This window comes from Athene noctua, chromosome 11 (assembly GCF_965140245.1).
Source record: "Athene noctua chromosome 11, bAthNoc1.hap1.1, whole genome shotgun sequence".
In the NCBI taxonomy this organism is placed as follows: Eukaryota; Metazoa; Chordata; class Aves; order Strigiformes; family Strigidae; genus Athene; species Athene noctua.
This window is the reverse complement of record NC_134047.1, coordinates 9,558,770-9,573,214: the sequence shown is the minus strand read 5'-3', so window position 1 is coordinate 9,573,214 and position 14,445 is coordinate 9,558,770. Positions and strand designations below refer to the sequence as shown.

Below are 14,445 nucleotides of genomic sequence, written 5' to 3'. Positions count from 1 at the left end.
TTAGTCCCACAATGATTACAGCCCAGGTGATTCTTCAGGTGTGAATATTTGGTGTAGCAGTGTACACGGTTAGTTGGTTTCCATTTTGAATGAGTTGATTGGCAGAATGTTTCCTACATTTTAAATAAGAGCAAATATTCTTGAATTATTTTTTTTCAATGACTTTTCCTATTTGCAATAGAGAGCTAACAGATTGGCAATATAAACCTACTGTAGATGGAACCCATTTGTCCCATCAAAGATCTCACTTGACAGTTTCTGTTTCACTTGAATGTCATCCCTGAAGTTCTGGCCTGCAGTGATCCAGAGACTAGGAACTACAAAGGAAATTATATCACTCAAAGGAAATCAGAAAATAAATAAACCTCAGTCTTACATAGTTAATTGTCTAACTGATCAATGGGACTTAAATGCACCCTGTGAAGTTTTTTGGATGACCAAAGGAGTGTGTAAATGAGATACAGTTGGTGCCTCCAATTAGTAAGTTTTACTTTGTGTACAATTATAAATTGTTCTGTGCTAACATGGTGGCAGTTCAGGGCACAACAGTAGTTTTCATAACATTAAAAATTCTAGAATGTGTTTGCTGCTGGAGAGCTGCTGACTGTGTCATTGTTGTCTAGATGGAATGGGCCCTGGAGGGTCTCCAGGTATTCCAGGTGTGAAGGGTGAAGTGGGAGAACCTGGAAGAGCAACGATTGGATTACCAGGCACTCCCGGCAGAGAGGGTTTCCCAGGTCTGCCAGGAGCACCAGGGTTGCCTGGTGCACCACGTACGTATATTTTTAACATCTATTTTTATATTAGATTCAGAGTGAAACAAGACAAATAATAATTTATTCCTTTGCCAGTGGGGATTATTCATCTGTAAATCATAAATGTTTGGTTGACACCTCGTTGTGATTGTAACTCACAACCCTAAATATATATATCAGCAGGTACCCCTCTGAAGTAAGAAAATACAGCTAATTATTGGTAGAGCAGAGCCTGAGAGACTGAAGGTCTAGGCTAGTCTCCTACTGGCTTAGATAAAGACTAGACCATGACTTCGTGAGCACCTGGGACAAATGTCTAATCTTGTGAGCAAGTATTTTGGGTACCAGGGGTCAGATAGGATGCTTGAAGAGAAAGTTTTCAGACCTAAGGAAATGGGAATTTATTTTTACATGTTCATTTGTATGGGTGCCCTGATTTAATTAATTATACATTGTTTTGTTTTCCTCAGAAACTGAGTATTACATGAAAAGGGTTGATTTTACACAAACCTTGTGTTTTACCATTCTGCCATAAACTGAGTTCAAACAGCCTGTTTTGAGAGCCAACATTCTAAAACAGGGCACACTCGAGTGATGGAGCCAGTGAGCATGGTCTGATGAAGTGATTTTCTGTGGAGAAGAAATAAGTGATCTCTTCTCAATAACTGTTCACTGGTCATATCCAGCTCATTTTTCTGCAGAGTCTGTGAAGCTCTTGTAGCTGTTTTTAGCTGATGGTTGCAGTTTATTTCCATGGAACATCAGATGGGTGCTGGTCATCACTCCGTCTTACTGTTGTCACTGAGGGGAAGGGTGTTCAGACACAGTAGTTTTAGATTATGTTAGATCACTTTGCACTGCTGTTTCTGTCAGCTCGTGTTTCATTCTATTCAGCATATAAAGAAATGTGGAAAATAATCCTGCAGTTACACCATGAGGGACGGGGAAAGTCCCCTTAACCTTTTTTCCATTTAGACTCTTTCCTGAGAAAAGTCTCTTTCTGTAATGTACTTCAGCCACAACAACCCCCAGCAGCGCTACAGGCCTGGGGAGGAGTGGCTGGAGAGCTGCCAGTCAGAGAGGGACCTGGGGGGGTTGATTGACAGCCAGCTGAACAGGAGCCAGCAGTGTGCCCAGGTGGCCAAGAAGGCCAATGGCATCCTGGCTTGTGTCAGCAATAGCGTGGCCAGCAGGGACAGGGAAGTGATCTTACCCCTCTACTCGGCACTGGTGAGGCCGCACCTCGATTATTGTGTTCAGTTTTGGGCCCCTCACTACAAAAAGGACATTGAATGACTCGAGCGTGTCCAGAGAAGGGCAACGAAGCTGGTACAGGGTCTGGAGCACAGGTCCTACGAGGAGGAGCGGCTGAGGGAAACGGGGGGGGGGTTTAGTCTGGAGAAGATGAGGCTGAGGGGAGACCTCATCGCCCTCTACAGCTCCCTGAAAGGAGGGTGCAGAGAGCTGGGGATGAGCCTCTTTAACCAAGTAAGAAGGGACAGGACAAGAGGGAATGGCCTTAAGATGTGCCAGGGAAGTATTTCTTCACAGAACGGGTTGTTGGGTGTTGGAATGGGCTGCCCAGGGCAGTGGTGGAGTCCCCATCCCTGGAAGCCAGGTAGACATAGCAGTTAGGGTTATGGTATAATTGAGAATTATCAGTGTTTGGTTAATGGTTGGACTAGATGATCTTCAAGGTCTTTTCCAACCCAGATGGTTCTGTGATTCTGAGCTGCAGCAACTTAATGAGAAGTTGCGGAGCTCTGCAGAAAGCAGGTAGCCCTTGGGGGTGACTCTACCATGCCAGCAGCAGTAGAGGCACTGCTCATATATGACAGCTTCTGTGCAAACAACCACCGATACATTGACATGTCCCTTCAACTTCTATCCATATGAGTGTCATCTTCTCCCTGAGCTGTAAAGGCACATCTGCCATGAACTAAGTCACCTGTCTGTCTTTGTACAACCTCTTCACAGTTTGATTAGTTCTTTGGCCAACTGTTAAGTATTTGAAAAAGTGTAATGGTAGAGCAGTGAAACTCTTTTGCATCCATATTGTGAGAGCTTTTACTTTTCTGTATGAGAAGCTAGAAGCAAATATGGCAGAGGACTGCAGCCTCTGATACCAACCAAGTTCCATCTCCCTGTGTAACTTCCACAGTTGCTGTTTGATCTGGTGCCATTTCTATCAGTTGCATAACTGACATTGTAAGTAATTAATGACTTGGAAATCTAGCTTTCTCATGGCTTTTGCTTGCCTTCTTTCCACATATAGGCCCTTCATTCCCTCCAGACACAATCCTTGATGGAAGGACTGGGGCGCCAGGGGAGCCTGGACAAAGAGGGCTGCCAGGAGCTTTGGGTCCAAAGGGGTACAAAGGTAATTGACTCTTGTTTTGGGAGAGCGTCTCAGCAGACAGTGGGCCTCAGAAAGATATTTACATGTCCTAAGTGATGAGGTGGAAGTGTCTTCATGACAAATCACAGGAAGTTAAGATGGATTGAAGGAACCAATAGCCTTTACAATTTAGAAAGTTGTGCCCAGCACTGCCAGCAAAATCCTATTTCCTACTTCCTACTCTACTGAGGCAAGCAAATAGATAAACATCTCATACCCAGGAAATTAGCTAAGTAAGTTATGCTTTAAAGCCATAAGACATAATGAGATGTAAAAATAAAATCTTGTTCACTGCTTTTTGCAATATAGGCTGGAAATGACAGAAAAACATAATTTTATTCTCCCCTGTGCTAAAAATGATGAGAATTTGGGTCTTAGTGTGCAACAGAATCAGCAGCAAAAGCCATGATGATGCAGACCTCACTGTGCATTTGTGAGCACTTTGTGATTGTTTGGATCCATGGCCAGTTACAATTCAGGGAAATACAAGATATCATTGTAACCTACTGTGAGTGGGATATAGATTTGCTTTCTCTGACATATAACTATCTCTTTAAGGAAAGCAAGACTACTGTCCTAAAACTCTCCTAAAATCATCTGTATAGGAGAGTCTAAACCTTTGGAGGAGGTCAAGAAGTGCTGATGTTCATGCTGCATGTTGTCATTTGGTGATGAGTACTGCATAGAAATTAACCTAGAGAAAACCTGAGCTCCACTTTCTTGGTACTCACATCATCTGAACAGAGTAGGCACAAAATCAAATTAAATAATCTGAGAATGACTTTGTCCTAATTGAATCGAATACTGCTTTTGGAGCTCTTGCAGCTGAAAAGGATCTTCATCCAAATGAAACTGAGTTTGGAGTGTTGACTATATTTTCCAGGAGAGGCAGGTGATTGTGCTTGTGATGGAGGAATTACAAGAGCTGGTCTAAAAGGCATCTCAGGTCTACCAGGTCCGTCGGGAAGCCCTGGTGTGCCTGGTATTAAGGGCATTGGTGGAGACCCAGGCACTGTGGGTGCACCAGGACTGCGAGGCCCTCCGGTAAGGCAGGAAGAGTTTATATTGGTTGTCATGAATTAAAGGAGAAAAAGTGCCCATGTGCAATTGCTGGTGTTGAATGTAGTGAAAGCAGAACAGTTTTTTGCATAATTTCTTCTACTTGTTTGGATTTTAAAAAAACCCTAACCAACAAACTGTGAAAAAAAAGATGAGAGAAATTATCACCTATAAAAAATGAGAAAAGAAATGGTTCTTAAGTTCTGAGCTTATCAGTCAAGAGAAAAACAGTAACCGTTATTCATCCCAGGACTTCTTGGCTGTAGACATACATGGATTAGACCCAGTGCTCTTCCTAAGTGAGGGCTGGCAGGGGAAACAAATATATATCTGCATGGAGAGAAGACCTGAAAAATCAAATGGTGAGATCCTTCCACATCATTGCTCATAGCTATCAAAACTGTGTGCCATAGATGCACACACCTTCTCAACTGCTGTATGCTAAATACATTAGTAAGAGTTGAGCTTTTCTTTTATGAAACAGTAACCATAACAAACAGGATTTTCCAAAGTGCTGAACATTGCTCATTGGCAGTATTTACTTTTGAAAATTGTAGTCCATAAGGATACTAGTCTTTTGGCTTCTATTGGTGTCAGTAAATACAGCACACCAAGTAACAGGGAAGAAGATTCAGTACTTGAGCCCTGTTATATCATGAGTGATGTAATGTTCACTGATTCCATCCAAGATTGCTGTCACTCTAGTGCTATATATTAGGGTTTGGCTTGCCACTGTAAAGCTGTAGTGAGTTGATTGAAGAATTTGGAAATTATCAAACCTTCTCTTTTTTTTTTTTTTTTTAGTGTAATGCATACAGTAGGAAACCCTTTGGAGATTCTTTGAGCTCCACTCATTGTGTCCTGTCCTCATATGACATTTTTAGGAACCAAAGCCTTTTCTCTGCATGTTCATTTTCCTGGTTTTTTATCTTTTGGTCTGTAGGCTTCATCTGGTCAGCAAGGTCTTCCAGGCCTTAAGGGAGAAAAAGGGGACTCGTCCTATGCAACAGGCAGAGGTGCTCGTGGGGACCGTGGTGCGACAGCACCCAGAGGACCTTCAGGCATCCCGGGAACCCCTGGCAGGGATGGACTGCCAGGGCTGCCAGGTCCACCAGGCCCACCAGTAAGTTCAGGTTAATTTAGCAGCAGTGCTTCAGAACTGGAATAAGGAGCAGAGACAGTAGAAAGGCCTGGCTTGCTAGTCCTGATTAGCCCTGTGGTAAGTCTCCAAATACATAAGAAGCTCGCAGTCCCTAGGCACAAATTTGTCTTGGTCATGATTAATAATTGGCACTCATTATGCCTTTGGCTACCCAGTCAAAAGAAATTTCCAGTAGTGGGTAGATTCTAATGCTGGTTTTTGTTGTGTCCTGAAAGGTAAAAGACACTGTAGGAATAATTATGAGTCAAATCTTGGAACAGAAAAATCACACCAGAATCTTTTTAATTAGAAAGAAAATAAAGGTTTTTCAGAATATGTAATATTTACATTTTGGCAAATGCAACATAAAATGCTATTTTTAATAGTCACTGAGTTTTCCTGCATTTTGAAATGGTGATGGATAATTTACAGTGGTTTCCATGTACCTTCCCAGGCACATGTGAACCTTCCGCACAACCGACCAAACTCTTAAGCATTTGTTAAAATTATAGCATTGTCTGTTTTTTCTACATCTCTTTGATTTTTAGTTATAATTGTCTTTGCTATGCACAGGGTGATGGTGGGCTAGGTTTCCCAGGTGAAAAAGGACTGCCAGGATTACCTGGCTCCAAGGGCCATCGTGGAGAAACTGGTTCTCCTGGCGTTGGATATCCAGGGCCTAGTGGAGTTCGTGGGCTGCCAGGTGACCCAGGAATGGATGGGTTTCCAGGACAAGCAGGTCTTCCAGGCCCTCCAGGTAGGTGTTGCTGGGTCTGCTCTTTTTTTGAAAAGATTCAAAGCTGCTACAAGTCAAATGGCACTCAACTTTCTGCTGTGCTTGTAGCCAGGCCAGAAGAATGTCTTAGATTAAAGATTGCTCTTTAAATTAATTGAAACTGATTTGTGGGCTCAACAGAGCTCACACAGCAGTCACAGCTTTCTCAAATTCTTATGCTCAGGAGGACACAGATAACAGGCATCAAATACTCAAGTAGTACTCAGATACTAAGAGTGGTGGATGGAGCTACTCACTGATTGTTGCTGGAGAACCATTTTACACCAGATGTGGTTAGGAAGATTGATAAAATGAGGTTTTGAAAAGTACAGCCTACTTAATTGTCGAGGTAAAAATAGTAAATCACTGGTATCTGAGACTTCTGAATCAGTTTTCGGAACTATTACTATTATTGAAAGAAGGGGAGCTCCAGATTTTTTTAAAAGAAGAAACTTCAGTACATTGTATGTATGAACAGACATTGGTGAATAAGACATTGTCATGTCAATCAGGTAGGGAGTTTAGTTATGGCTGGTGCAACCAGCTCTGGGCTATTTGCTTCCTGAGGTACTACAGTTCGGCTCGGTTGGTATGGCAATTTGTACCTAAAGCGTACCATAATGACAAGTGATAAAGTCAGTAAATGTGGGTTTGATAATGTTCATGTATGATGTTTTATGTTCATTCTCATAGTGAGTTGCATGGAAAGTCATAGGTCTATAAACATTTATGGAAAATATTTTCATAACAAAATTACTGCAGAGAGCTAGTCCCAATGTCTTGATTCCATGTCAGCCATTTAAATATAATTTAAGATAAGCAGTATTTTTCTTTGCTGCTGCTGGTATTCAGTGTATGTCACATTCTGTGTATACTTAGGCTTCGAGGTTTTTAATTCTGTCGGTATCAATAATGCAGAATCAATAATATATTGGCAGGCATAATGATGTTGCATAGGTTTCTGGACTGATAAACTGATGTTCTGAGTTCAAAAACCTTGGCCAAAGGACCACTGCAGTATGCGGAGTTGGCAAAGGAATCTTAAACCCAGAGAGAGGTGAGAGCTAGGCCAGAATAGCTCTGGGAAGGCTGCACAGACATGCCGGATGGCATGTTACCTCACATCAGTGTCATGCTGAGTTGTTGTTCTGGGGTGAGGAGACAGATAGCATTAATGTCTCCCTGGAACAGTCTGCATAAGTTTTTTTTCCAATTCAAGTGACATGGTAAAAGCTTTTACTAATTCATAGCTATGAATGCTTACATCTTTGGTAAATTGACTCTTACAAAATTCACTAAATTAAATTGAATTGTAAAATAAGTAAAAGTAAAATGCTCTGTGCATGATGTGAACTCCAGATATTCTCTGGAGCACATCAGAAGCCAGCTTATTATGAGTGCTACATCAAAGCTTTGCTAACAATGAATGGTCCTTTGTAGAAGAGTATCTATAGTCAAAATATGTGGGAAAGTGTGAACAAGTCATTAGCCAGTTCAGTTTGCACCTCCATAGAGATGTGTAAGAAAACTTGTGAATGCATCATTCCCTCCATACTAGGAAATAATTTGCATACATTAAAAGACCCTTTGATGTAGTAAGTTTCATCTAATATTAAGGAAATGTGTGTGGGTGGAAGAAATAATCGTTTCTTATACTGCCCAGACTGAACGGCCTTATCATGAGAATGAGGAGAGACATTTAAAAAGAGACTGCAACCTACTGAAGTTACCAGGTCAAAGACACCACTGAGGAATTTTGCTCAAGTTCATGCCACACGTGGTAAAACAGGGTGAAACAGTCTTGCTCTGGAAAAGTCTAACTCATTATTTTATAAAAAGCTTGACTTGAGGTATTATGAGATTACTCAAAAAAATTGGAATTGCCTATATTTTGCTTTTATGCCTGACATGATGGTTTCATAATTGTTTAATTTCCTTGATACTGGGATATTATCGTGTAAACTGTGATAACGTAGGTATTAAGTAGCTGTGCAATGCTAAGTTTTGCTTATATAATTTTTACACTAAACCTTGTTTATATAATTTTGCAAAACACAAGGAAGAGGTTTCATTTGCTTTTCAGTTATCCCCACATGAAATATCCATTGTTCAAGTATTCTACTGCTGCCTAATGCAAAATAAAGAATACGCAATTGTATGGAGTTGTTTTTGGAAAACTCACATAAGACAGTCCTTAAAGCCATGTGATGTGAATGCAACAGTATTAATTAAACTTCCCTTTCCATGCCAGTTGCTGCCCTGAATGCTTGCTTTTTGAAAAGTGTCGTTTATTGTACTGTGTCTAAGGAAGAAATGTCTCAGAGATGATGTACGCAACTTTTTATTTGATAAAGCATCCAGCATCAGGCTCACATAGGATTGCAAAAGACCAGAACTAGAATTTTTATTTTGCATCCCTACCATTTAACTTTTACTTTATCATAAGAATGCCCTGTCAAAGTGTACCCAAGTGCAGGCAGCAATGTGTGTGTTACATCTTGCAACCATAGTATTTGGTGCCCTTATCCCTTTGAAGCATAAATTGGATCCTGGGTATTTTAGTTTTGAACCTCTGTTCTTGAAGTTAGTGCTGACCATAAAGGTGAATTGCTGTCACAGATGAAAATAGAGCATTCTTTGGCTTTGTGTAAGAATGGGAGTGTTATTGCAACTCTGTGTAGATATGTTATATGAGTACAGTAATTTTTAAATTACTTTTGCTACCAGTGAATGCCTTACATCAAGATAAAAGTAATTAATTGAGAACTGACCTTTGGTTCTCTCACATCAAAGTAGAAGACATCCTGATGTTTCCTTCAAGATTTGCATAGTATCTCAATGTGTGGGTAGATTAGACACCCTGGGGGTTGTGTTCCCTCTTGTTCCCTGCTACATCCCATAAGCCTTGCTTGTTTCTTTATACTTGAGCTGATACCTGTTAGCAGCCCCTGACTAGCTAGAATTTGAGATTAGGATTGTTCTTTCTTCTCACACGTCTGAGTATCAGTATTATATTAATCAGTCACACAAGTCAGAATAATGAAATCATGAAAATTAGGGTTGAGGGTGGGATGAAAGGGGGTAGAAATAGGAGGTCAAACCAGAATCACTCTTGGTCATTTGACACTGTGAGAGAGGGATGCTCAAATCTGCCTACCCTGACTGGTTTTGGGGTGCACCCTAAACTGAAAGCTTAAATTCCCATCTCTGGCTGGGTATAAGCATCAAAGTCAGAAGATACTCACACAGCCTTTTGTGAACTTAGTTGGAATCTACTGAGAAGAACCGAAGAAGAATGTCATTGAACCAGTTCTTAGCACTCTTTCAACCAAAAAATTTGTAGGGATCTTTATAGTCTTTGCACCAGAAAAGACATATTGGGTTACTTTATGAGTTTTTGTCCTGGCCTATGTCATTTTGAGACCCCTATTCCCACTGTCAGTGTTGGAAGCAAAGAGCCATATTTATTATCCATCAGAAGTCCACTGATTTGATTGGATTTATCCAGGAAATAGTTTGACTTGGTCTTTTGTTAATAAAATTGTTAGTCATCAGAAAATATTAATCCTTTTGGAAAAAAACATGTTTGACTCGTGTTGCTGTGCTGGAAGAAATACTTCCAGTGTTGCCTGATTTAAACCAGATTACCTCCTCAGGACTGAAAGCAGTCACAATTTGGAGTGCTCTTGAATGGGTGATGAATAAATTTGACTTGTCAGTCTGGAATGGAGCTTGAATAGAAGGATCCTGCAAAGAGAGTTGTAAGGCAGTGAGAAACAATGTATCTCTGATACCTGATTATCTCATCCTTAATCAGCCTTGTAGCTGATGCCACATTTGAATTATCAAACGTTGGGCAACAGTGCAATTAGGCAACTGTTTCTCTGTGCATATAAAAATGTTCAGAGAAATGAAAAACACACCTCTTTTCCCCAAATTAGCTTTAGTAGTCATCTTTTGTAATCTCTCTGACTAAATAGCTTTAAAAATCCTTCAGATTTTCATTTTTAGAAAGTATATCTATGATGGTTTAAGGCTAAGCCAGCTGTTACAGTGTAGGAACTAATTCTGTAGTTCTAGCACAAACTCAAAATAACTGGAAGCATTTCTGGAGTTGGAAAGTCTTGAATTAGTTTTTGTGATAATCATTTCTGTGACTATGTGAATGTGACTTCAAATTGTCAGTGACATACAAGGAGGAACATTGGAAGTGTTTGAGATCTTTCAGGTAAATCCATTGTGGTAGAAACTCTGATAATGCCGCATAAATTTCATTCTACTGAAGAGGAATTGCTAGCACAAACAGAGCCTTTTTTTGAGAGATGGAAGTCAGTCAAAGAACTTTGCATTGCTGAATCTTGTTTGCTGCTAATGAACTTTTAAGCCATCTGGTTATTTCTTAGTCTGACAGACTGTAGAAGAAGCAGTTGGAGAGTAAGGCTGAAATAAAAAATCTTTGCTATTCCACCCTCCATGCATGCATCTCTCTGGCCTGAACTCTTGGGTGATAGGTATTTTTAAACACCTGTCAATGTTCCCTAGATATGTATTTTATCTTGCATGTGCATATTTATTTTAGAATTCCACGCTATAGTGTACTTTTCATATATAGCTTAGAAACATCCTCAATTTCCAAAAGTTAGGAGCACCTGCAGTTGCCAGTGACTTTGGAAGCTCTCAGCCTGGACCTTACACTCTCTGAGACACAGACTGCCTTTACAGTGCCTGTTCCACAGCCCCTACCATAGGGAGGACAGTTGCTGAGTAGAAGCTGTGGGTATCATGCTACAAGTACGTAGTGCACAGCAGTAGTCGCTACCTTTTACTGGTCCTGCAGTAAGTCAGTAGTAAGGATGAGATTAGACAATCACTAGGCTCAAATGCCTTTTCCTTAACATCACATATTTGAGATGTCAGCAGTGTTTGATGTGTGTTAAGTTTGCTTACAGCCACTTATGATATGTCCTGTAAAAACCATCTGGATACTAAATGTTCGTTTTCTGACTGTCTCTCTGAAAGGAGTTGTGTGCAAACTTAGTGTTTCTTTGTTTTAGGTATCACCTTGCCCTGCATAGTTCCTGGAGCGTATGGGTCCCCAGGGACTCCTGGCTTTCCAGGACTGCCAGGTAGGGAGACAAGCTGATGACCAAGAAGCACTTCTTCCTCAAGGAAGATAATACCTGCTAATTAATCTCCTCTGAGTGATAGTTATTCCTGAGAGTTAACTGGCAGAAAATGTTCCCTTTGTTGTTTTTTGTTTTTTTTTGTCCAAAGAGACTAGGCTTAGAGGATTGGAGGTTTAGAATGACTGCACCATTTTTTTCCTTTCAAGTAGCCTCTGAACCCAAACCCTCTCCTTCTGTGTTTGTGTAGCTGATAAAACAGCCATAGCTTTGAGACTTTATTTAGCTTAAATTGTGTATCCAGCAAGTGTTTTCAGCCCTAGCTTTGCAGAAAAGACCTGATCCTGTTTTTCGTGCTGTGTTTTTGTCTTCCACTATTCATTCATTAATATTTATTAATATATTTTTAACCTTAGGTTCCAAAGGCAGCAAAGGCTTTCCTGGCATTCCAGGCCAACCTGGATTACATGGGTCAAAAGGACAGCCAGGGTCTCCAGGAACAATAGGCTTGCAAGGGGAACCTGGTAAGGGGGAAGTTACTGGAATTATTTTTGTTGTCTGATGAACATGTATAATATTTTAACAAAAGAGTTGTCCAACTTAGGCCACTTTTTTGCCTGGTACATTCATATTGCTCCACTGAGAGCTCCATTGTGCTCCTTCCAAATGCAATCTCTGCAAGCAAATGGTTGCAGCTTGGAAGAAAACAAAAGAAATGTTCAAAATACTTGTTGCCTGCCTATGATACTGTATCACTGCTGGAAGAAAAAAGAACAACCAACACAATTTGTTTCTCCAGAGACTGTCGCCATGTGCTTTGTTACAGTTTCGGTAAGTACAAGTTTAGGGTGAAACTTGTTTTAAGCCATGTGGTACTCTGCTAAAGGCACACTGTACAGTGTTTGGACCATTTTAGCTGTGGGAATATTTGATGGTTGTGTAAATAAAGAGCAAGAAGCAGAGGGGGTGAGGGAAGATTCCTAAAGCTAGACTGCTGTGTACACATCAGGTTTCTCTGGATAGGGCTGAAGAAATCTCTTATCCTTTCACTACATTAAGGGGGGCATATCATCTTGATGGGGTTACTGATTTCATGACATATCTCCTGAGCAGTGTGACACATTCACACAGCAGTGCACTTTAGTGTCTACTTGGTACAGGGAGAGAACTTTCCAGTCCTTCTTGTACCAAGGCTGCCAGTGTCTTCTGCCTCAAGTGCCAGAAGTTGTCTGACATAGAGGACAAAGTAAGAAAGGTGTGATGAATATAACATCTTTGCAGCTTTTGTGGTTGATAGTGGTAGTGAGATACTGCTTGTCTGTGGCCTGAAATGGCCATCTTCCTCCTTTTTTTGTCCTTTTTGCCTAATCTGCCATCTAGTGAAACCAAGGTTGTAAAGCTGCCACTAGCTGCAGCTCTCAGATACTCCTGAAGTACTATTTTCTTTTTTTTTTTTTTTAAATGATATTTTAACTGTTTTAAATAGTTTCACCACTTTCTGTCACCAGTTATTGTTTCTGATTCAGTTCTGAAACATTCTGCAACTTTGCAAACAACTTTTTCTTGCATGGAAATTTTTTAAATGTAGATTTTGTTAGAGATGCTAGTGGAAGCAGTTACTCTGTACTTCTGCTGAGTGATATTTGCTGGTTTTCTCTTTAAGGCTTCCCTGGGCCTCGAGGAGAGCAAGGGTCACAAGGACTTCCAGGACTGGATGGATCAGATGGTTTGCCTGGGAAAATGGGTGCTTCAGGCTTAGCTGGAGCAAAAGGAGATCCTGGGGATGTATTTGGTGCTGAGAGTGGAGCCCTGGGAGAGCATGGCCGACCTGGACTCCCAGGTGATAAAGGGCTTACAGGTGATCTTGGATTTCCAGGACCAAAAGGTAAGCACTGATACTGATTTTATCTGGGAGTATCAAATTGTTCTCTCTAAAAAATCTTTCCTCTTTCCAGTCTCTTTAACATACTGTGTTAGCAGTCCTCTAAGTTCCTCAGAGGTGGCAATTTACTGGTTTTCTCTTAGAAGCTAATGCAGCTCAAAGGCTTTTGTTAAAACTCACTTTTTAATTAAAAGTGTGAATTTTGTTTTATTAGTTCTGTAACCTCCCACTTCTCTGTTCCCAGGGTTGGATGGAAGACCAGGCCTCCTAGGTATTAAAGGCGAACAGGGTAGTCCAGGATATTCGGGTGTCCCTGGATTGCGGGGACCTCCTGGTCCTGGAGGTCCTTTTGGCGTTAAGGGAAAACCAGGACCCTTGGGGTCAGTTGGCCTTGTAGGAGCACCAGGTACGTAATGTCTTCTAATGAAGACAAGTAGCTAAACTGAATGCTGCAATGTTGAGGAAGTGTGGGAGAGATTTGGCATTTGCTAGGAGTGAGCTCCTACCTCTGATCAGGCATAACTGAGTGCGGAATTTGAGCCTTTTGCCTCTGACTACTGAATGACTCCTGCCTAGGAATGGTGCCCCAAGGCTGTAAGAAGTACAACAGAAAGACAGGAGAAAGCATCTTAGATGTCTTGATATTTTTAACATCTGTGCTCTTACGTGCTGGCTGTATCATTGACTAATCTTCATTTCCCATTTTCATGACAATTTCTAATGTATGAGGTTGCTTGAAATGTGACTTTGACCAATTGAAAAATTCTTGGCTTTCTTAGAACAGGCACTTAAGTCTTCTCTGTCTTTCTCTTCACTGGGACAGAAGGGATATTTATTTCCCTTCACTTTTAAGGGGAAAAAAACCCCCACTGCTTGATTACAGCAGTATCTCTCAAGCTGCACCGACTGAATTGTTTCATGATGACCATATATGCAAGACTTGAGAACCAAGCAAAGAGGGATCTGGGAATTAGTAGTTAATGGTCTGTGACATAACTTGTCTGTTCTGATGTGCGCAATGGCAGTGCTGGAGCACAGTGACAACAAATGAATGAAAGCAGTAATGTCATTTGAGATTAAATTTTTTATTTATTTTGATGTTAACATTGCTTTTGCCTCTCTATTGTTTTATATTTTTGGACTGTATGCAATATATGACTTTCCTTCAACTGTTTTTAAAAACCTCCCATTGCTAGGATGATAAGCTCCAAATGATTAAGTTTTTTGCAGCTGTAGTCTCTCTGAATCATTAGTTTCTTTTGTACCCTTGTTCTTTCTGTTCACATATTTTGTCTGTTTTTTCCTTCACCAT

The 14,445-nt window shown here is 40.7% G+C and overlaps 1 protein-coding gene across 1 annotated transcript in view; it reads left to right on the top strand.

The window, feature by feature from the left end:
• The window catches only part of COL4A6 (collagen type IV alpha 6 chain), a 136,579-nt gene that overhangs the window by 105,686 nt on the left and 16,448 nt on the right, over positions 1-14,445 (top strand). Inside the window, exons 19-27 of the mRNA XM_074914789.1 lie at positions 624-773; positions 3,031-3,135; positions 4,037-4,197; positions 5,156-5,335; positions 5,927-6,110; positions 11,183-11,254; positions 11,668-11,775; positions 12,915-13,136; positions 13,378-13,539. Of these exons, the coding sequence (XP_074770890.1) occupies positions 624-773; positions 3,031-3,135; positions 4,037-4,197; positions 5,156-5,335; positions 5,927-6,110; positions 11,183-11,254; positions 11,668-11,775; positions 12,915-13,136; positions 13,378-13,539 (1,344 nt within the window). The remainder of the gene's footprint in view (positions 1-623; positions 774-3,030; positions 3,136-4,036; positions 4,198-5,155; positions 5,336-5,926; positions 6,111-11,182; positions 11,255-11,667; positions 11,776-12,914; positions 13,137-13,377; positions 13,540-14,445) is intronic.